General features: G+C 38.2%; 2 protein-coding genes across 3 annotated transcripts in view; one reads left to right on the forward strand and one right to left on the reverse strand.

Moving 5' to 3' along the window:
• The window catches only part of LOC140710771 (putative G antigen family E member 3), a 99,355-nt gene that overhangs the window by 21,776 nt on the left and 56,090 nt on the right, over positions 1-21,489 (reverse strand). The window lies entirely within an intron of this gene.
• Positions 1,552-21,151, forward strand: VCF2 (VCP nuclear cofactor family member 2). Of its 2 annotated transcripts, XM_007991839.3 has the most exons (4): positions 1,552-1,992; positions 4,983-5,082; positions 17,929-18,059; positions 20,365-21,151. In XM_007991839.3, exons 1-4 carry the CDS (start codon positions 1,973-1,975, stop codon positions 20,459-20,461), a joined length of 348 nt encoding a protein of 115 aa, XP_007990030.1. In that variant the 5' UTR covers positions 1,552-1,972; the 3' UTR covers positions 20,462-21,151. The 2 variants fall into 2 exon arrangements, with proteins under 2 accessions (XP_007990030.1, XP_007990031.1); XM_007991840.3 differs by lacking the exon at positions 1,552-1,992 and adding an exon at positions 4,649-4,677 and having other exon boundaries at positions 17,929-21,151.

Consider the following 21,489-nt stretch of genomic DNA (forward strand, 5'->3'; position numbering starts at 1 on the left):
TCAGCTGCAGGGTAACCTAGTCCCTATCTCCATAACCTCCAGCCCCCGAACCTTCCTCAGAGAATGCAGCCCCTTGGGGTCTCACCTACAACACAGCAGTAACCAAGATCAGCTCTAGAAAACAAAATCCCTCATTTCTAACCATCTATTTGCCCACTTTGTAGAAGACAGCATGATCCAATAGACATGGAGAATGTGGTGATTCAAGTAAAATGAATGATCATTACAAAAGCTTATTCCTTGAGAATGTGGAAGGGCATGGGATCCAAGTGAAGGATGTTAAGGAAAAAAATTATTCATGACATTTGTTAAAGAACAGTAAGGCAGACTTTATTCAGGACCATCAGGATAGGTGTAGGGACCCCTGGGGTTTTGTAGTGAAGGGAGAGAAACTGGGTTCCACTCCAAATACAACAACGAGAAGTGGGAATTTATAGCCAAGGAGCAGGGTGGGGAGCAAAGGATGGAAAATTACTAAGAGGAAACACCAAGGGTAAGGGGGTATTGTGGCTAAATTGAACTAACAGGATTCTTGGTGAAGGTGGGCCAGGGTGACCAGACATCACCTGAGGGATGAGGAACCTAACTGAGATACTGATGATGGGAAATTCTAACTAAACTAACTTAGCAGGATTCTTGCTAAAATTGCACAATGCAGAGACAAACATGGCAGTCTAAAAGTCCCCTGTCCAGGGCTGTCTTCTCCACAGTCTTGGCTGCAGGGTCACCTAGCCCCTAGCTGGGTTAGGCTTCCTTTATGGCACGATCTTTAGCTCTTGAATCAGTCACTTTCAACATCGGCCCCCTCCCCACCCCCATCCTCAGGGAATGCAGCCCCCTGTGGTATCACCTACTTAACAGCAAGAACCAGGATCAGCCTAAACTCTAGCACTCCCTTTGCCAACTTTATAGATAATAAAATACAGATAGAGGAACATGATAATTCAGGTGAAAGCATAACTGCAAAAGATGATCCCTTAAGAAGGTGGAGGGTATAGGATCCAGGTGAAGGGCCTTGTCTCAAGTAGGATCCTGTCACTTCCTCCAGGGAAGCAGCCAAGATTATAAGTGCAGGTCCACTGCTGTTGGGAAGTGGTGCGAGTTCCTCTCTGATTGTTTCTGTTTTCTCAAGGGAAAATCAGTGAATATCATGAGAAAATTGGGTGCTGGTGCTTGCGGAGGGATCTTGTAAGTAGACTAGACAGAGAAGGTACACTTGTGGAGGGTGTACATTGATTGTCTACTTGGCGGGGATTGCCAGGAGAGTAGGGAGGAGGCAGAGAGTTAATAGCTCTGGGTAAGCTGGCTAAGGAAGGTTAAATGGTGAGGAACGCGGTTGTGGTTAGTGGAGAGGTGGCCTCCTTGGGGCTGAAGGCTGTGGATGCTGGGGCATTGGAAGAGGGAGCTGTTAGGACAGGATCGGGTGCTGCCCGTTATGAGAGTGGGGGATGCAAGAAATGGCGGTCTTTCCTGAGGCTCAGGGCGTGACCGCGGGCGGAAGAGACTTAGGTGGGTGGGAGGAGAACCCCCCTAAGGACAGAGAGGCGCAGGCCACGGCCTGGTCAGCCCCGGGGGCGCTGAGATCGCCGAGGAGGATCAGCGGTGTGAGGGCTGTGAGGAGGACAGGGCGTGTACCACTTGAGAAGCGTGTTCAGAGGCTGGCTGGGTGGGAGGAGAATGTCCATGGGATTGGCACAGGTCTCGAACATGGGGCGGCTGGGGCAGTCGCGCAGCAGATCCTGACGCTCAGCGGATCGTCCCTCAGGTGTCAGCTCCCAACAGCAGGGAAGGAAGCCTGCGGCAGACCCAGAGGAGACCGGCGCCAACCTTCCCGGGCTCCGATGCACAGGCCCAGAGTCCGTCAATCCTATGCCAGCCCCGCCCTCCGGGCTGCGTTTGTCCGGCGGCGCAGGAACTTCCTGCGTGGTTGCTATGGTTCCGAGGGCAGGACGATGCGAGGCTGTCCTGTGCTATGGGAGGCTGCCCTGTACGGTAGGTTCGTCGGGGCCTTTCCTGCCGGTACCTGTTCGTTCTCTGGTCCCCACTGTCATCACGCTTTGCTTTCTCAGCCAAGATCTCGAGGCTCGGGGCGGAAACGCAGCGGAGATGTATTTTCTTCCGGGGTTGGTGGCGCTCTCATGACCTACAGGTGACAGTGTTGCCGGGCGGAGCGGCCCTGCTCGCCTCATGCCCCGCCCTTCTTGCTTGAAAAAAAAAATGCCGCGAACCCTTCTCCGAAAGAAAATGCTGGTCCTTTGGTTGTCAGTGCCTTACAAGCCCTGGAGGCGGGGATGAGGTGGGGATGTAGTCCCTCGCGAAAACTCAGTCAGTGGACAATAGCATTCTGTTTTTCAAATTGGCATTTCTTCGGTGAGGCTGCTAGGTACCCTAGCAACTAGTATTTCTATTTCTCTGATTGGTTTAGTCATCTTTCTCCACGTGATACGAGGGTTCTATGGGCCTTTATCAATGTATTCTTTCATTACAAACGTCTCTGAATCTCATGGTAGAAAACTTGGTTAGACTGTTAAAGCGTAATAAAGGAAGCCAATCTTATCCACAGTCCGATCACCCAGCCGTGACCATTAATCATATTTTGTGATAAAATTCCTTAGATGTTTTTCATTCATAAAGTTGTATTTTAAAAAATGAGATTAACATTGTTTCATGATTTGAACATTCCGCTTTTTAAACTCAGCTTCACACTTTGAAAATTCATTTTCATAGTATTAGTGTGTTTTTAAAAAAATGCAAACGTATTGTAAGCTGTTGAAAGTTTCAGTAAAACTTGAGCGCAAAATACTCAAATACTCAAAATACCATGATCAAAGACAAACATCACCATGCTCCCTAATGAAGGCAGGAGCTGTGGCATGTGTTTGTTTCACTCTTTTATCCTGGCACCTGGAGGAGTGCCTAGCACTTAGTGGATGCTCAATAAACATTGTGAAATAAAATAATATTTATATCCAGTCGTTTTTTTCTTTATATATAATGAATCATGTCATAACAGAGTGTAATACAGCAGCAGTTTTCTACGTGATTTTTTATTCAGCATTTTGTAGTCAGCATTTGCCTATGACATTAAGATATCTTAAAAATCAGTTTTACTGGCCTCAGCCAGTTCAGTTGACAAAGGCCATTTAGCTGGTTGGTAACAGACTCAAGACAAAGCCCAGATCTTTCCAGGTTCGAGGCTCTTTCTTTCATTTCATAATAATCTCACTGAGGCTTCAGTGAGTAAGATGTAGCATAGAATTTCCTTGGTAGATGCGGTGGATGTTTTATTGTTGCTCCATATTTTGATCAGCTGTTAGTATATTGGCTATCTTTTGACAAAGACCCTGCCCTGGATCAATTCATAGAACTGTGATTCTGGAAGGATAGGCATCCTAAGGTTATTTTCTGAAAGGTATGCTAAGGTTATTTTCTGGAAGACATCCTAAGGTTATTTATTCCGGTGGTGAAAAGCTAGTCAACCTAGCCTGCTGCATTGATTTAGATCATGTAATGAGGAGCTTGCAATATAAAGAAAAATACACTAACTATGAATTCAGGGGCCAAATTACCAACATGCTATTGGAATTAGAGACACAGACAGTTGACAGTAAACAGTATTTATGAAGCAAGCCTGATCTGACTACAAAGGTCTTTTTCTCCCCAAATCCCACTAAAACTGCTTTAGCATGTCTCACATATCTGGGTAAAAATCACATTTCCTGCCCAAAAAAAAGTGCCTTTTTAGACACTGTACACAAAGAAGCTGAATTCATTTATACTGGCAAGTTCTTTATCATAAAGATATTGTTTGATTTGGACATGCAGTTCTTCATTAACTTTTACTTCCTGAAAACTTTCCTGGAGGACCTTGGGCCAAGGCTAAAGAGAACTTTCCTTCCAGCCTCAGCTCTACCAGCCTTACTCATTTTACTGTCTGAGTCACTGTGCTTCTCTGGGCCTGCTCTTTCCTCAGTTTTAAGAAGAGAGGTCAGGCTATGTTAGTGGGTGGCACAGGAAGGCAGATCCAGGGAGGGATGTGGTTAAAGAGCCCCTGTTCCGAGTACAGGAACTCCTTTTTTTCCTATTATGTGTTGCTTTTTCTTTTCTTAAAGAAAGCAGTTTAATTTAACAGAGTGTTAGAAATCACTGCACTACATGACTAGTACTCAGTGTCCTAGAGATGAGAATTGATTAAAGAGTAATGAAATTATAAAAATTAGTAAACTCAGCCATTCTTAGGAGTGCCCATAACTCAAAAGTAGTCTCTAAGCAGATGGCTGGGGAGAATGTCTGATTAATAATAGAGTGCTGTGAAAACTATGTCAAATGCTGCAGTCTGATTACTTATTGACAAGGAACTTGAAACTGAAGATGTAATCTTACCAATCATTGAAAACAATTTTGAGAAATGAATGTTTCAAGGAAGTAATCAGCCACAATCTCATGGTGACAATCTAGTGCAGTAACTATGTCATAATACTAGCTGGTATGGCAACAGTAAGTGCCTAACCACATTCAGAATATGAGAAATATCTCTTCAGTGTCGCTACACCACTGGCATAAGAACTTAATAGTAGACACTGGCAGACACACATGTCTTAAGTGTTACTGAAGGGGTTCAAAATCACTTACCCTGGAATTGTAACTTCGTGGAGTCAAGACAATGAAACTAATTAGGTAGATTTTGAAAACTTAGCTATTAAATTCCTCGTATTCTTTATTTTCAAGGGTCATTTAAAGTTACGAAAATTATTTCTAGAAATGAAATGTACAGCTTGACTTTACTTAGAGTTCTTGTATTACATTTTTATCTTCATGCCTGGTGATGGAGTACTTATGACTTTTATATCTTGGGATAGCAGATAGTGACATATTTTTTCAGGCAAGGTCTCATATATGTATGTTGTCATTGCTTTACAGTTTAAGCATCCAAAAGATGAGTTGTTTCATCTAACAACTCTCTCTTTGCAATTTATTTTCAGGAAAAGAAGAAGAAATGGCAGTAAAGAGGGCAATCATCATTCTGCCCAGCCCAAAAGGAGTAAGAGAAACCCTATCTTTCAGGATTCTCAAGATACAGAGGTAGGAAGTATGGGCAGATACCCTCTATTTCGTTCATTGCCTACACTAAATTATCCAATTTGTACTCTGTAATGAAAAGAAATGTATTATTCCAAGAAACCTTCATAAAAGTTTTCTTAGTTGATTACAGTGGCTTTTGAGCTGGAGCTTTAAATTATGATATAGTATCTCACAGAAAATGGAAAAGAAGCACAGAAAAACTTTGCCAAACATAATCAGGAGGAATTAGCCCCTGTAATTTTGTCCCCTCATATGAGCAGGGAATAGTAGTCTTACTTCCCTTATTTTTATATGGAAAACATGTTTTCTAGTACATAGTGATATGTTATTAGCTGGAAGGCAAATCTTGCTTTCTCAGTGAAAAAAGTGAAAAATTTGGGGCAGTCTCATGATTTTTGCAAATTTAATGGTGCTAGAAAAAGAGTTTGAAGTTTTCAATTTTTTATTGATATAGAATAGTTGTACATATTTTGGGGGTACATGTGACATTTTGATACCTGTATGTAATGTATAATGATCAAGTCAGGGTAATTGGGATATCCATCACCTCAAACATATCTTTTCTTTGTGTTGGAAAATTATAATTCTTCTCTTCCATTTTGAAATAGACAATAAATTATTGTTAACTGTAATTTTCTTACCGTACTGTTGAATTCTGTAACTTATTCCTTCTATCTAACTGTATTTTTATACCCCTTAGCCAACTTCTTTTCATCCCCCGCCTTCCTCTTTTCTAAACCTGTAGTAACCACCATTCTAAGGAACTTGAATTTCAACTTCAAGGAGCATTCATTTTACCTTTCAGATTACTGAGTAGTACAAGAAATTAAGAGTGGACAATTAAGTAGATATACACACAAGTGGCTTATCTGGAGCAGATCTCTGCCTTTTTCTCTTCCCTACTGTATAGAGTAGGAAAAGATTTTGTGCCCTAATGCTACAGTTCCAAGGGGGTAGCAGAAGTAAGACAAATGAGAGAAAAATCCAGAACCAGGAAGCCCCAAATACATTTAAAATTAGAGTTCTATGAATCCTGTTATTTTTCAACTGACAGGAAATCTCCCCTTGTCAGGTTATCATTTTAAGTAATATCAATTCAGTTGACAACTGGGACTTTTTTTTTTTTTTTTTTTGAGACAGTCTCACTGGGTCACCCAGGCTGGAGGTGCAGTGGCACGATCTCGGCTCACTGCACCCCCACCTCCCAGGTTCAAGCAATTCTCGTGCCTCAGCCTCCCGAGTAGCTGGGATTACAGGCATGCACCACCATGGCCAGCTAGTTTTTGTATTTTTAGTAGAGATGGGGTTTTTCCATGTTGGCCAGGCTGTTCTCGAACTGCTGGCCTCAAGTGATCTGCCTGCCTCGGCCTCCCAAAGTGCTGGGATTACAGGCATCAGCCACCATGCCCTGGCCTTGGTGAAATTTTTTGAAGAACATTTTCTCTTAGATTCTTAGTAGTTTGCAGTCATTCTCATCACGTTTGATCACATACATTCTAAGAGACAGAACCACTTTGGGAGACATTTTGGGGAATGAAATCATTGTTGAACAAAATAATGGTCATTAGATGTGGTTTTAAACCCTGTGGGAAAATGGGAACCTTCTGAAATTAGCTTCTACTTAGAGATACATTCAAAATGGAGGAACAAGCTTTTATAAATTTAATTTCTGAGCTGGAAAATAACTTACAACTCAGTGTCTGTTCTAACTTCATCTTATGAGGGAAACTGAGCTACAAAAAGCATAGATTATTTACCCCATCAGCACAGAGAAGGTAACACATGACTATCATTGCCTTACTAATTTGGAAAATGGTTGTAATTCAACAACCTAATTAATTTGGTATTTTACAGTTCATAAGATTCCACAATGTTTCTAGTATTAGAGAATGCGTACACGTCATTTTAAATGCCTTGTAACTTTGGGAGCACATGTTTTAAGTGCCCTCTGATGGATTTGGTTAGGATCATCTGTTTACTTATTCAAGTTTCTATAGGTGCCTTTGAATAAACATCATATTATTATTCCAGGGGTAGACTGTGTATTAGGAGTGAATGTTTTGTTGTGGAGGTTCACATAAAGGAAAAGCTGTAGGCATGGAGGGATAGAATTGAGGGGAAAGCTAGGGCTTGAAAGAAAGTAAAATACTGGGCTGGGCATAGTGGCTCATGCCTGTAATCCCAGCACTTTGGGAGGCCAAGGCAGGTGGATCATGAGGTCAGGAGTTCGAGACTAGCCTGGCCAATATGGTGAAGCCCTGCCTCTACTACAGAAATACAAAAATTAGCCAGGCATGGTGGTACGTGCCTGTAGTCCCAGCTACTCAGGAGGCTGAGGCAGGAGAATCGCTTGAACCAGGGAGGCGGAGGTTGCAGTGAGCCGAGATCGTGCCACTGCACTCTAGCCTGGGCGACAGAGTGAGACTTCATCTCAAAAAATAAATGAATAAATAAATAAAATCCTGGGTTCATCTGCTTTTACAATTAAAAAGTGTTATATAATTTTATATCATAAATACATGCATGAATTTCTGCTCTTTTTTATGAAGATATTCCGTAATTAATATTCCTCCTCATCTCCTCAGTTTTATTTATCTCCTGTTTCCTTCATTAGCCTGCTAAGGCTCTCTTTTCACTCCCTAACTAATCTTGTGTCTAGTTTATTTTTCTCTCAAATATTGTGTCTTTTCCCTGTCTTTTAAATCCAAACTGTAATCTACATTCACTCCCTTTTATTCCTCACCTCCGTTCATGCAACTGCTCAGTAAACCTTAGCTCCTCCATCGCCTCCCTACTCCTTTGCTGTAACATATGTCAGGGAACGTCTGAGACTTCCTAAATTGCATTACCAAATATTTACTGAGCACCTACCATTTGCCAATCATTGTCCTAGGTGCCTGACAGCAACTTAGATGTCTCTGTCATTTCCTCAATGACTCCTTTCTATTCTACCTCTGCGTGTATCAGATATATCCCTTTCTTTACATTTCCACCATCCTAATTCAGGCTTGCATTGCCTCTTGCTTGATACATTGCAAAATTTCCCAGTGGTTTTTGTGGTCTCATCCACCCCCTATTTCATTCATCCATTAAAATGCTCTTCCTAAATATAGATCTGAGCATTTATCTTATGCTCAAATACCTGTTTGTACAGACTTCTTAGAGTGACATTCAAGGCCCCTGATAACCAAGCCATATCTTCTCTTGCATATTTTGGTTCTCACTAACTCTTCTCTCGGAGATACCAGCTACATCATCTGTGGCTTTGTCTCCTCAATAACTCTTTCAGCTTGCTTGTGTTCTTATTGCTCTCTCCATTTGTCACACCCTTCCTATTAATATTCTCTGTATCTTTGAAGGCCTAGCTTAGATGCATTTCATTTTAAGAAGGCTCCTCTATTTCCCCAGTCAGCATTCAGTGCTATATTCTTGTCATTGCAATAGCTTGATCCTGTCACTCTCAGAGTACTGTATTCTTCTTGATTAGGCTCAAGAATTACATGTTGAACCCCTAAGTATCCCAGGCAAAGTGCCTCCTTATACATTGTATGATATACATGCAAATATTTGTTTAGATATTGCTTGGGCATCAGAACAATCTGTGCCTACTTGAGAGCCTCTCAAAGGTTGGGCCCCAGCATGTGCACATGAGTCAAAGTGTCAGAAAGCCACACGGGTGATTTTGATGCCTATTCTAAAACAGAATGTGCTCTAGCAAATCCCTGCTGGTCTCAAAGTTTCTTTGGTTACAGGTAAGTATGCAGATTTCATTATGGCCCAAACTAACCTAAATCCTGCTTTTTCACACAGACCTGGACTCCAGGATTTTTGTAAAGTGCCTTTGTGAATTTTGCATAGTGAGATACCCTTCTTTAGAGTCTTCATAAATATAATTTTATTTTGCTATGTGTGTGAATTTGCAAGGGCTCTGTCCTTCATTTTCCTTGCACAGATATCAGCATTAAACCTATATTGAAAATTCAGAGAAAAAAGAATGAGCTTTGTAACTGTCAGGTAGGATAAGCATTCTGGTAAGACATTTGTATGAGGAATCAGGAGGGTGTTGAAGATGTTTTATATATTATGAGTCTTTCCAAATAGTGAGGTGCTTAAAATCTCATTTATTCTCTGATAAAAGAATTTGCACTTTGGGAGGCTGAGGCAGGAGGATCCCTTGAGCCCAGGAGTTCAACACTACAGTAAGCTGCAATTGCATTACAGCAATCCAGCCTGGATGATGGAGTGAGAGCTTGTCTCTAAAAACATAATAAAATAAAATAAAGTGTAGTAAGGTTAATGCTTCTGTACTAAGATAGCAGTTTCAAGTGTCAAAACCATACACCATCAAGAAGCAAATTTTCCTCTCAATCATTCTGACAAATAGTCCATTAAGTGGGATATCTCACATGAAATAGATCCACAGGGTAAGTGTGACAAAGCCCAGGTTGCATAATATAGGCTATGTTTATTAAATAAACAGCATTATTAGCCTAGAAAATGCTAGTGTATATGACTTTTTAGATGCTCTTTACTAGACTAAAGGAGGTTAAACTCTCTTCCCAAAATCTCATTTATGGAATTACAGCACTTTTTAAGTCTTTGCTTTGAAGTCAGAAGTAACTGAATCCATAAGCAGGAGATTGTATTTGGTTTTGTAGTAGCATTCTTTAGTTTGCCTACTTACAAATAAAATGTTTGTTTTTCACAAAAGAAATATATTTGTAGTAGATGAGTTAGAAAGTGAAGATCCAGGCTGGGCGCAGTGGCTCACGCCTGTAATCCCAGCACTTTGGGGGGCCGAGGCGGGTGGATCACAAGGTCAGGAGATCTAGACCATCCTGGCTAACATGGTGAAACCCCGTCTCTACTAAAGATACAAAAAAAAAAAAATTAGCTGGGTGTGGCAGCATGCACCTGTAGTCCCAGCCACTCGGGAAGCTGAGGCAGGAGAATGGCGTGAACACAGGAGGTGGAGCTTGCAGTGAGCGGAGATCGCGCCACTGCACTCCAGCCTGGGCGACAAAGCGAGACTCCATCTCAAATAAATAAATAAATAAATAAATAAATAAATAAGAAAGAAAGTGAAGATACAAAACTAAAATTTTTAAAACAGTATTTGAAGTCCCAACTATATGTATGAACTCAAAATATCTGAGACAGGTCTCGATTAATATAGAAAGTTTATTTTGCCAAGGTTAAGCATGCACCTGCGACACACACCTGACAACATATGCCCAAGATGGTCGGGGTACAGCTTGCTTTTATACATTTTAGGGAGATAGAAGACACCAATCAATATGTGTAAGATGTACATTGGTTCAGTCTGGAAAGACAAGACAATTTGAAGCTGAGACTTCCAGGTCATAGGTAGATAAGAGACGAGAGGTTGCAATCTTTTGAGTCCTTGATCTGCCTTTCACTGAATATACAATTTAGTCTGGCTCAGTGAATCTGCATTTTTACATAAACAATAGGGTAGAGGGAGTAATCAGATATGCATTTGTCTCAGGTGAGCAGAGGTGTGACTTTCTGTCTAACACCTGTGAAGATAAGTTATCAGTTTACATTGCCAGCTCAAAATTCAACAGGATTTCAAAGAGCTTGAAGCCCAAAAGAAATTTCTTTGTGGGCAAATTGTGAGAAAGGTATGTCGCTTTAAAAAAAATATTTGTAGCTGTCTGATTTAGGAATAAAATGGGAAGTGCGTTTGCCTGATGTAGTTCCTAGCTTGGCTTTTCCCTTGGCCTAATGATTTTAGGGCCCTGAGATTTATTTTCCTTTCACATTTCCCCCACTTTCTTTCTGAAATATTTTGGAGAAAGCATTTTAGAAGAAAATTAATCTCTGGTCTCAGATTTTGTTTGATCTCTTGTGGCAAGGATGGTTTATTTCTAGATGGGTAGGTCACACATTATTAGGAAACCTCATTTTTAGCAGGTTGTGAAGTATCATGTTCTGTGAAGAAAAAGTAGGGGGAGGAAGAGAGAAAGAAAACAACAAACAAAAAGATGGAGAACAATCCTGGAAAATCAATATAGGCCATATTACTCTGAAGTCCATACATCAGTAGGCAGGTATGAAAGTGTTTTATGTATGTAAATAGGTTGCTGTTATTTATTTCTGAAGCTTAAGTTGTCTAGCTTCAGTTCACAGGGTTTTAAGAAAGCACAGCTTAATTTTTAGTGATTTCAAATCAGGAAAAATGGGAAAAAGGAAAGGAAAGAAAGAAAAAAAACGAAAACATTATTTTTGGAGACTTGTAGCCAAGAAAAATTTTAGAATTCAGTCTAAACTAGAAAATAAGAAAAATTGAAAAAACATTCGGCAAGACTAGAATCTAACAACAAATGTACTATAGTTCATTTTGAAACATTATTTTTTCTCTTCAACCTCCATTTTCACTAAAAACAAATCATAGGACAAATTTGTGCATAAAATAAGTGTTAGTTCTATTATACTTTGCCTAAGTATTTGTATAAAGTCAGCAAGAATAACTATTTGCCATGCACACTCTTTTGTTTTTAAATTGGCTTTGCTGGAACTTTATTCCACAAAGAATCTCAGATTACACTTCAACGCCTTGAGCCCAGCCATGGATTTATCTGTGCCTGTAAATATCCACATTAATTGAGTGAATTCCTTACTGAGGTCCCAAGATAATGTGGGACTCCTTGGGCCTGTCAGAAAGTGCCATTCTTTACTTACCACAGGTCAGGAACCTGTACATGGACTGTGTAGACAATATATGAGGTCAGCTTTCTCAAGGGGATTTTATTGGCTCTATAAGTCAACTTTGATTACTTAAAGCAATCTGTTTGGATCTGCCATTCCAATCAAAGCCTCAGTAAAATCAGTGGCTTCAATTGTGTCCTGTTACAAAAGAAAACAGAGTCTTATCAAATTTTTGCAAATAACTATACTACCATAAACTACATATACTTGCAAATAGTTTTCAAATTCTGGAGAAATCAGGTAGAGAGAAATACGCTTCAGATTTTCTCACAGGAGCATAGTTAACCCAATATTAAAAGCTGTAAAATAGCTCAAAGAAAAATGGTTTTCTGGACTCAGAAACAAGTTAGAAAAAGAAACAAAGTTAGAATTCAGAAACAAAAGTTTCTGAGTTTCAAACAATGTTTCAAAGTCACAAAAAGATTATTTCAGTTTTCCATTAGTTTAGTCTGTGTAATTAACTCCTGTTCTGCTCAATGTTTATGAACACATTAGCTCTCTATGAAAGTCTTGGAAGTTTTTCCTCTATTCTAGTATCACAATCTCCAAAGTTATCAGAAACCTGCATTCAAGAGCACCGGTCAGAGTCCTATAGCTGATTATAAAACCACCTTTTGAAAGTGATAAAAGTAAAACAACCATGAATAACAAGAGTCTTAGAACAGTCATAAAGATGTAATTGACAAGGAAATTTGGTTACTTCTGTGGCATACAACTATTTTACATAATCATTATTACTACTGATAACATATACCAGGAGTTCCCAGTCCTCCGGCTGGCCGCAGACTTGTACTGGTCCATGGCCTCTTAGGAACCCGGCCGCACAGCAGGAGGTAAGTGGTGGGCAAGCAAGAACTACTGCCTGAGTTCTGCCTCCTGTCAGATCAGTGGCAGTATTAGATTCTCATAGGAGCACAAACTCTATTGTAAACTGCACATGTGAGGGATCTAGGCTGTGTGTTCTTTATGAGAATCTAATGCCTAATGATCTGAGGTGGAACAGTTTCATCCTGAAACCATCCCTTCCGTCCCCCATCTGTGGAAAAATTGTCTTCCACAAAACCGGTCCCAAGTGCTAAAAGGGTTGGGGACTGCTGACATGTACCAAGACATATCAGAATCACAGAAATTTCATACAATTCTTAAAAACATACTAAAAACACATTTATATAAATGTAATCCAAAGAAGGTTAAATGCCATTTTATATTTGACAATACTTCTGTATGATTATATTATATCAAATAACCCAAATATGTCTCTTTTGGACTTCAGGGGACCTAATATCAAAAGATTAATGAGGACCAAAGCTAGAATTTTATTTTGGAAAGTTTGTCAACTGTAAAAAGTTAAAAACACCTGATATCACAAAATAGGATCAAAGGTCATTGCACAATAAGTCATCCATTTAGCCGAGTGATGACTCAAAGATTTCAAAAAGGGACAAAAGTTTTTATTTTTTTGAGACAGGAGACTTAATTTCCCAAACAAGAAGCTTTAATGAAGGCAGCACAAGGCCCATTAAATCTGTCTTTTAAAATTTTCTAAACAAATTTATTAAGTTTTGGTCATCTTGACCATAAGATATAATTTCAATAAACTTTTTCATAACCTTTATTTTTTTTTTAATTAAGTACGTTAATGCTCCAAGGAAACCTTGCTACTCTGACATTGGGGCCCAGATGCTGGTCTTGCATCAGTGTGCCTTCAATATTAATAGTTAATTTATAGAGAAACCAAACTAATTTTATCTCTCAAAATTGGCCATTACAATCTCACACACCCACCTCTTCCATAATAGTCCCTAGGCCTTGAGGTATTTAATAGTTTTAATTTCTGGCCCTGTGTCTTATGCACATAGTGTATTTTGATTGGCATCTTCTACTGGGTCTGAAGATAAGGCTTTAACTGCTGTCATTGTTTAAGATTTAGCAAGACTTGGTGTTCTTTTTATATCCAGAAGTCAAAGCCCTATAACTTAAAGGTGCAAGGACTTTAAAAGCAAGAAATTACACGGATGTAGTAACCTTGATTTTTTAAAAAATGTAACCTCAGTTTTTTTTCTAAGCAAATTAAAACTTTAGTAACAATGACATAGGAGTTATTTTGATAAAATGTAAAATTTGTTTGTTAGACCAGTTACCAAAAGGGAAAAAAAAAAAAAAAAACCTCCTGTTGTTGCGGGAAGTCAGGGACCCCGAACGGAGGGACCGGCTGAAGCCATGGCAGAAGAACATAAATTGTGAAGATTTCATGGACATTTATTAGTTCCCCAAATTAATACTTTTATAATTTCTTATGCCTGCCTTTACTACAATCTCTGAACATAAATTGTGAAGGTTTCATGGACATTTATCACTTCCCCAATCAATACTCTTGTGATTTCCTATGCCTGTCTTTAATCTCTTAATCCCGTCATCTTCGTAAACTGAGGATGTATATCGCCTCAGGACCCTGTGATGATTGTGTTAACTGCACAAATTGTTTGTAGAGCATGTGTGTTTGAACAATATCAAACCTGGGCACCTTAAGAACAGGATAACAGTGATTTTCAGGGAACAAGGGAGATAACCTGGGCCAGGCAGGACACAGCCATATTTCTCTTATTACTGAAAACAGGTAAGAGAAGTATCGCTGAATTCTTTCCCCAGTAAGGAATATTAAATAATTAACAGCCCTGGGAAAAGAATACATTCCCAGGGGAGGCCTCTGAAATGGCTGCTCTGGGAGTGTCTGCCTTTATGCAGATATAGATAGGGATGAAACACGCCCTAGTCTCCTGCAGCACCCCCAGGCTTGCTAGGATTAGGAAATTCCAGCCTGGCAAATTCTAGTCAGACCAGTTCTCTGCTCTTGAACCCTGTTAAAATGTTCATCAATGACAATGCATACACAGCGGGACGTGGAAGTTCATTAGTGATTCTAGTTTCACCCTGACCTTGTGATCTCACCCTGACCTCCTGCCTTGTGATCTTTTGTTGCCCTTAAAGCATGTGATCTCTGTGACCCACACCCTGTTCATACACTCCCTGCCCTCTGAAAATTGCTAATAAAAACTTGCTGGTTTTACAGCTCAGGGGGCATCACAGAACCTGCCAACATGTGATGTCTCCCACGGACACCCTGCTTTAAAATTTCTCTCTTTTGTACTCTTTCCCTTTATTTCTCAGACCAGCCAACACTTAGGGAAATAGAAAAGAATGTATGTGAAATGTCAGGGGCTGGTTTCCCCCGATACCTGCAGTACAATTAATATTCCCTATGGAAAGTCCATTTAGGTAACCTGCAAATCAAAATTAATGAAAGTGATACTTGAATTAGTTAGACATAGGCAGAGTGTTTCCTGAGTAATAAGTGAAAATGTTTGGATTCATAGAAGAATTTAAAGCCAAGAGCACAGAATGTTATGTTGGAAGAAAACATTTTCTTTAGACCTTTAAGATAAAACATTTTTAGCGTCAGGTCATGACCAACAGTTAGAACCTGAGGAAAACAATTATGGAAGCTGAAAATGAGTTGAAGGAGACGGTTATTATCCTAGGCCTTTTCAAAGGGGAGAGAAAGCTGAAAACAGCAAGATAATAAAAGTTGAAAATTGGATTAAAAAAATTAAAATCCCTTGCAATTGTATTAAGAGTAAATCAATACCTTAAGAAAATTTTGTTGTTCTACCCAATTCTTTAGTGTATAAGTGTTTTTTAAAAAATCAAAACCCAATCTCTAAAAAGACTATTATAAATAATTTCCCTTTAATTATAGACAACTTGATACAAATCATTAATGAGATGCTCAGACTTCCTGTTTTATGCTAGACATCTTTCTTTCTTAAATAACCAGTTATTTTAGGATAGAAATTTACTAGACAAGATTCTTTCTCATATAAAGAAATTATTATTTCTCATAAAATAATTATTAAAAAATTATTTCCTTTTAACCTTTATTGCCAAAAATACCCCTTTATATTTATAAAGAGGTAAATATATAGTATGTAAAGAAGGAGATATTTCTTTACATTGCTCTTATTTACTGGTTACTTTCACCTTGTTTCATAAATAACTTTTAAGTAACCTTTGAATTAGACAAAAATAATTTTCTTTAAAATAAGAAAATATTTTTTAGAAAAATATTTTCCTATAATTTTTTAAAAATTGGAAGTGATCCAGACCTTTAATGAGTATTTATTATTTAACTTAATATAACTTTAGATTTTAAATTATATGACAAGTTTATTTATAGGCATTTATTCCCTTACATTTACCTAATTAATTTTTTAAATGGTTTACCCAGATGAAAGCTGTGTCATTGTTTAGTTATTTCTCTGTTAACTATTTTTATAGCCTATAAATTTAGACTTTTCTAAGAACCTGAAGTATAAAGACTTCTGATATAGAATGATATATCATTATTGTTAATGGCTGATGAGATTCTGTTGTATGAATGCATGCACTATAATTTAACTGCTTCTTTGTTTTTAAACATTTAGTTGTTTCTGATTTTCAGCTATTAAAAATATTGATAGTATAAAAATGTCTTAATGAGCATTTCTATTTATATCTGTACACGATTGAGTTTAAAAACTTTTAAAATGAAACAAATTAAAGGTAGATGTATTTTTTTCTTAATAATTATTCTAAAGAAATCCCTTCTAGCCTATGAATTTTTAATGTACACAGCATAGCATCACCCTAGTGTTGCACTGTAGTGTAAAATCAATATGATGTCATTGGAGATGAAAATTTGATTCATCAGAAATGATTTCTAGTTCTTGCCTTATTTTTCAGGCAGCACCTGTAACAAAAAAAAAACAACAAGGAAAGCCAACTAAGAGGAACCAAAGTGTGGGCTGTGGGTTTTTTATCCAATGTAATAGCTTACTTAATTTTGGAATATTCATAACTTCATTATTTTGTGACAGTGGGAGTTCTATATTTTTATACTCAGGCCTAGGAATTTTTTTTTAATTTTCTTTTTGAATTGACCTTGACATTTCATCCTTAAATCAATTTGATTGCTATTGGTAACTCTCACATCTGGCTTCATTTGGCCCCTTCTATCTCTTTTCCTGCACAGGTTCTTTTAACATATGTTTCTAGTTGGATAAAGATAAGCATAGGTTGTCTCTTGGTAGCTGTGGGCAGTGTACTGTGTGACCTAAGTTGAGCAGCTGCAAGAGACCTATGGACTATGACCATTCTTGGTTTAAGTCTTACTAATGTTGCCTTTGGAAAAAACTTACTTAGAAGAAATATAATACCAACATTATTAAATATTGTAATTTGAATAAGAGTCCTTGCCATTACCTTCTTCTTTTGGGAATTGTAACATTGGAAGGCAGGAAATTCTTGGAAATGACTGTTTACAGGCATCCCTGAGTAGCTTCTCCAATGTACAAAAGGCACTGAATCAGGTTAGTTCAATTAAAAAAAAAAAAAATCTTAAGAAGAAAATACACACCCTATTAAATCCATAAATATAGAAGAACAATAAATGCTAGTCATAAAATGCTAATAATTAGCATATAACTTTGACTAAAAGTATGTCAAATGCCTTTCAGGATATGTATGTAGCATTGAATTGATATAGGAAGACCATACATGTCCACTATCAGGATATGTGTACAAAATCATTGTTTATTTGTATCTATGTGTGTATGCATGTATGTATAAATGTATGTGTCTTATTTGCTTCATTGTAACTTTTACCCATAGTCCAACTTACTTGTTATGGTCATTATTTCTATTACATCCTTAGCATTAATTGATACTTCAGGTAAAGGATGAGTACTTATTTCTCTGATGCAGTAATTGGAATAAATGGTACAAGCAAGGGTAGAGAATGTGTGAAGGGGTTTGGAACTGGAAGGCCTGTGTTTGAATCCTCACCCTGCCACTTCATAGCTATGTGACTTTAGACAAGGCAGTGATCTGTTTCCTCATCTGTAAAATGGGGGCTGTTAATCCCAACTTAATTAAAGGGTTGTTGTGAGGATAGAATGAACTATCTTAAATGGCTTTTTAAAGCCCAGTATAGAGTTTTATGCTGCTATTCTCCAAGCCAAGTAGAAAAAATATTGTAATAGCATAATAGCAATCCCCTTTCTGTCTTTTTCCTTCCAGTTCTCATGGAGTGATAATGAAAGGAGCAGCAGCTGCATTAATATCCCAGAGAGAGCAAGTGGACCAGAAGGCAACTTAAACCAGATTGTTATTGAACCCAATGTGAACATTCCCCAGTTGTTGCATGAGGGGTATGTACCATGCCAAGGTCTTTACTCCCACATCAACCAGACCTTGAAGGAGGCTCACTTCAACAGCCTGCAGCAGCGAGGACAAGCTCCAACATGATGAACTAGGACTTCCTTATTCCAACCTAAACTGTGTTTATGAAAGCAATTGCATACACACCAAAAAAAGTCTATTGGTTTTTAAGTCTACATTTTAAATAACAAGTTAATGGGCAGTTGTTTAATTGGGGTTTTACTGCACTGTTGCAATTTTAAAGGGGCTGTGAAGAATTTTTTATGAAATTTTTATTTTTATTTTACTCTTTCTACATGGAGTTTTCAAATTGGGTGTCAAATTCATGTTAAGGTAGCAATATGAGGAAACTTATCCTGTGCATTGAAGCCATATGTCCAATTCAGATTGATTTCCAGATCTGTCAGTTAGAAACTCTATGTTAAACATCTTTTTAAAATACAAGTAAGTCTTCATTTTAAAAACTACAAGAGCCTAGTAAAGAGTATGTAGCTTTCATTTAAAAAACAAACAAAAAATCCACACTCAAAAAACTGTAAGTTAGTATTCCCAAATATGCAAAGCCAGATTCAGTCTTGCACTGAAATGAACTGCCATACTCCCCTCAGAAGGTAGATATTCTATTGAAATTGCCCTCTAGTTGTAATGGCAACAATCAGACCCAGTTTAGACTATGAACGTGAAAACCTCTCTCTAATAACTGTCTCTACACTTTGCATTTCCAGGGAGAATGTTTCTAAGGTTCTTGTATACTTAGATACCTTCTGTATCATTTATCCTCTAGAGTGTGCACTTCAGACTTAGTAGGAAACACTTCTCAATTCTGTCAGATAAGAAATATGTAATTACATTTTGTCTTAAATGAAAATTTATTACATTAGCACATTATGTGATCTCATAATTCCATCTATTATGTATAGAGTAAATGTTAATACAGTGTAAGCTTCTAAACTGATGTTTAAAGTAACAAGAATTGTGGAAGTGGGTTGGACAACTGCCCACTTTATGCTACATGGACCCTTTCATAGAGATTAGGGGGCTAGCTTCCATTATTAAAATTGAAAAGATTCGCATGGCTTAGAAACAATAAGCTGAGATGCCATTAGAAGAAACAGGCAGTAATATTGATTTAGAGATGGGGGGATCCCCATGTTTTAGTCATACTAAAGAAGCAACCAAATTTGAATAGGGAATTCATAGATGTGCTTCCTCAGTGGTGAGCTGTGCGAACAATGGACCAGGATGCATCAGGTTGTCTGCCCTGGAGTATGCAAGGGGTACAACCTGTTGGTAGATTTAAACAAAAATGCTTTAGAGTCTAACAGTCCTCTCCTCCCTGGTCACATTCTCCTTTGCACTGTATTTGGAGGTCCACAGAGTGGAAACTAGCAGATCTGTGAACTATGGATAGCTCTACCAAGAGGTGTTTGCCAATTGGCAAGGTTTGGAAAAGATGTAAGGTTACAGTTTTACTTAAAGAAGAATGAGACTTTATTAAATGATAGAAATAACATATGAAAATGAACACTATCCTAGGAAAAGAATACATACATACATACACACACACACACACACACAATTTTCATGGTTTTTTCCTTGAATATGGGTAGGATTTTAAGGAAGATACTTGTAGTAGAATTTTAGTGTTACGGGGAAAAAATTACAGCACCATATTGGCCCCAACCTTAGGGAGTAGGCATGAGTCAATTATTTCTCAATTAGATGGTTTGAGTAAAAACATTTTTTCTATGGCCAGTGCTTCCAAAGTCAATTCCAGATGTATGTGAGAAGAAATTTGAATTCTAAAAGGTTTTATGGCAGAAAATAGAGAAAGAATACCTGACCACCAGTTTCTCTAACAATAAAGTGAGCAACTAAACACTAAAGAAGATGAAATATTTGAACTTTCAACCCACATGTACACAACAGGATTCAGAAATACCTAGGAAGAATTTTGCGGGCTTAAATACACAGCATCCTACTGAAAGAAAGTGTCTATTAAAAACACAGTGTAGTTGAAAAGCTGAGAAAGCAAATTTCCATTCATTCCCCCTATTTAAAAATATGAAAGATAGAACTATCACCACGACAAAACACTATTTTTTCAAAGTAAAAAAAAAAAAAAAAAACATAATAAAGCAATTACATACACACAGAAAATGTGTTGGCTTTTCAGTCTCTATGACTTTTCAGTACTTAGTTGAACTGAGTAAGCACAGTCTTATTCCAGGGTGGTCAGTGTAAATCTCGTGTCCTAGTAAATACAATATGCAATCTCTGTCCTGTCTTTTGCAGATTGTCTAAACCTGTTCATGTCATAAACTGGTTTATGTCCTTTGGTCCTGAAATAAAACTCAATACTTCACAGCAGGGAAGGAACCAAGCTGTTTAAAACTAATTATCTCCGCTATGAAGGAGAAGTATTTTCAAGGAATATCAGAAGAAAGTAGAAAGTGAGAGGAGGTTCCAGCTGAGCTTCCTGGGTCGAGTAGGGGCTCAGAAAGCTGTGAAACTCACTCATTTCCTGCATCAGGACTTACTTTGGTCCTGGATGAATAATATTGAAGATACATGCTTAAAATATTCCTAACATCAGAATTTGTGCCTGTGTTTCCTTTCCCCAAGAAAGCTATAAACAGCAAAAATTTTGTTGTAAGCTTCGCTATGTCCTCTCTCTCTCTCTCTCTCCCCCTTCCCCTTCCCCTGAAACTAAAAGGAATGTTAAAAGCCCCTTTTTCTGTGACCAGCAGACCTTATCTATGCTCCCAATTCCAATTCCTTGTAAACACAATATGTAAAATCCTGTGAGATCCTGTTTCCTTTGCCATGCCACTGCAAGGTTATAAGTGGATCAAACTTAAGTTACAATTCCGGTTTGCCTCAAGATCTGAGTCATGTTAATTGTCTTTGTTTCTCGCTCTGGTAGCATCTTCCTGCTGCACATATTTCCCGCCTTAAAGAGTTTAAAAGGTGTTCAAAAAATCTAACACTGGCTACCCGCTTGGTACCTCTTCCACACTGTGGAAGCTTTGTATGGTCACTCTGCTTAATAAAGCCTACAGCTTTTTCTCTCTCGGTCCAATCTGTGTCTCTCTCTTTGGCGTGGCTCAGGCAAGAACCTTTGGTGTTAAAAAAGGACTTCTCTGGATTTTTTTTTTTTTTTCAAAATTAGGAGTTTAAAAAAAGGGAACCAGATTAGTTTAAAAGGTAAAATTGGACCCTGTTATATATTTTTAAATGAGAGTATAAAGCAAGGGCAGAATGCTGCACCAATAATGAGGTGTGGTGGTGCTTGGGGAAAGAAACTGCCCTTAAATTCAAACCCACCATTTGTCATATTCTGTGTGAGTTACTCATTAACCCCTGAGGTAGGTGGAGTGGGCTCTCCATTTCATAGGTGAGGAGTGGGAGGTTGACAGT

Source organism: Chlorocebus sabaeus, chromosome X (genome assembly GCF_047675955.1).
Source record: "Chlorocebus sabaeus isolate Y175 chromosome X, mChlSab1.0.hap1, whole genome shotgun sequence".
NCBI classification, from domain to species: Eukaryota; Metazoa; Chordata; class Mammalia; order Primates; family Cercopithecidae; genus Chlorocebus; species Chlorocebus sabaeus.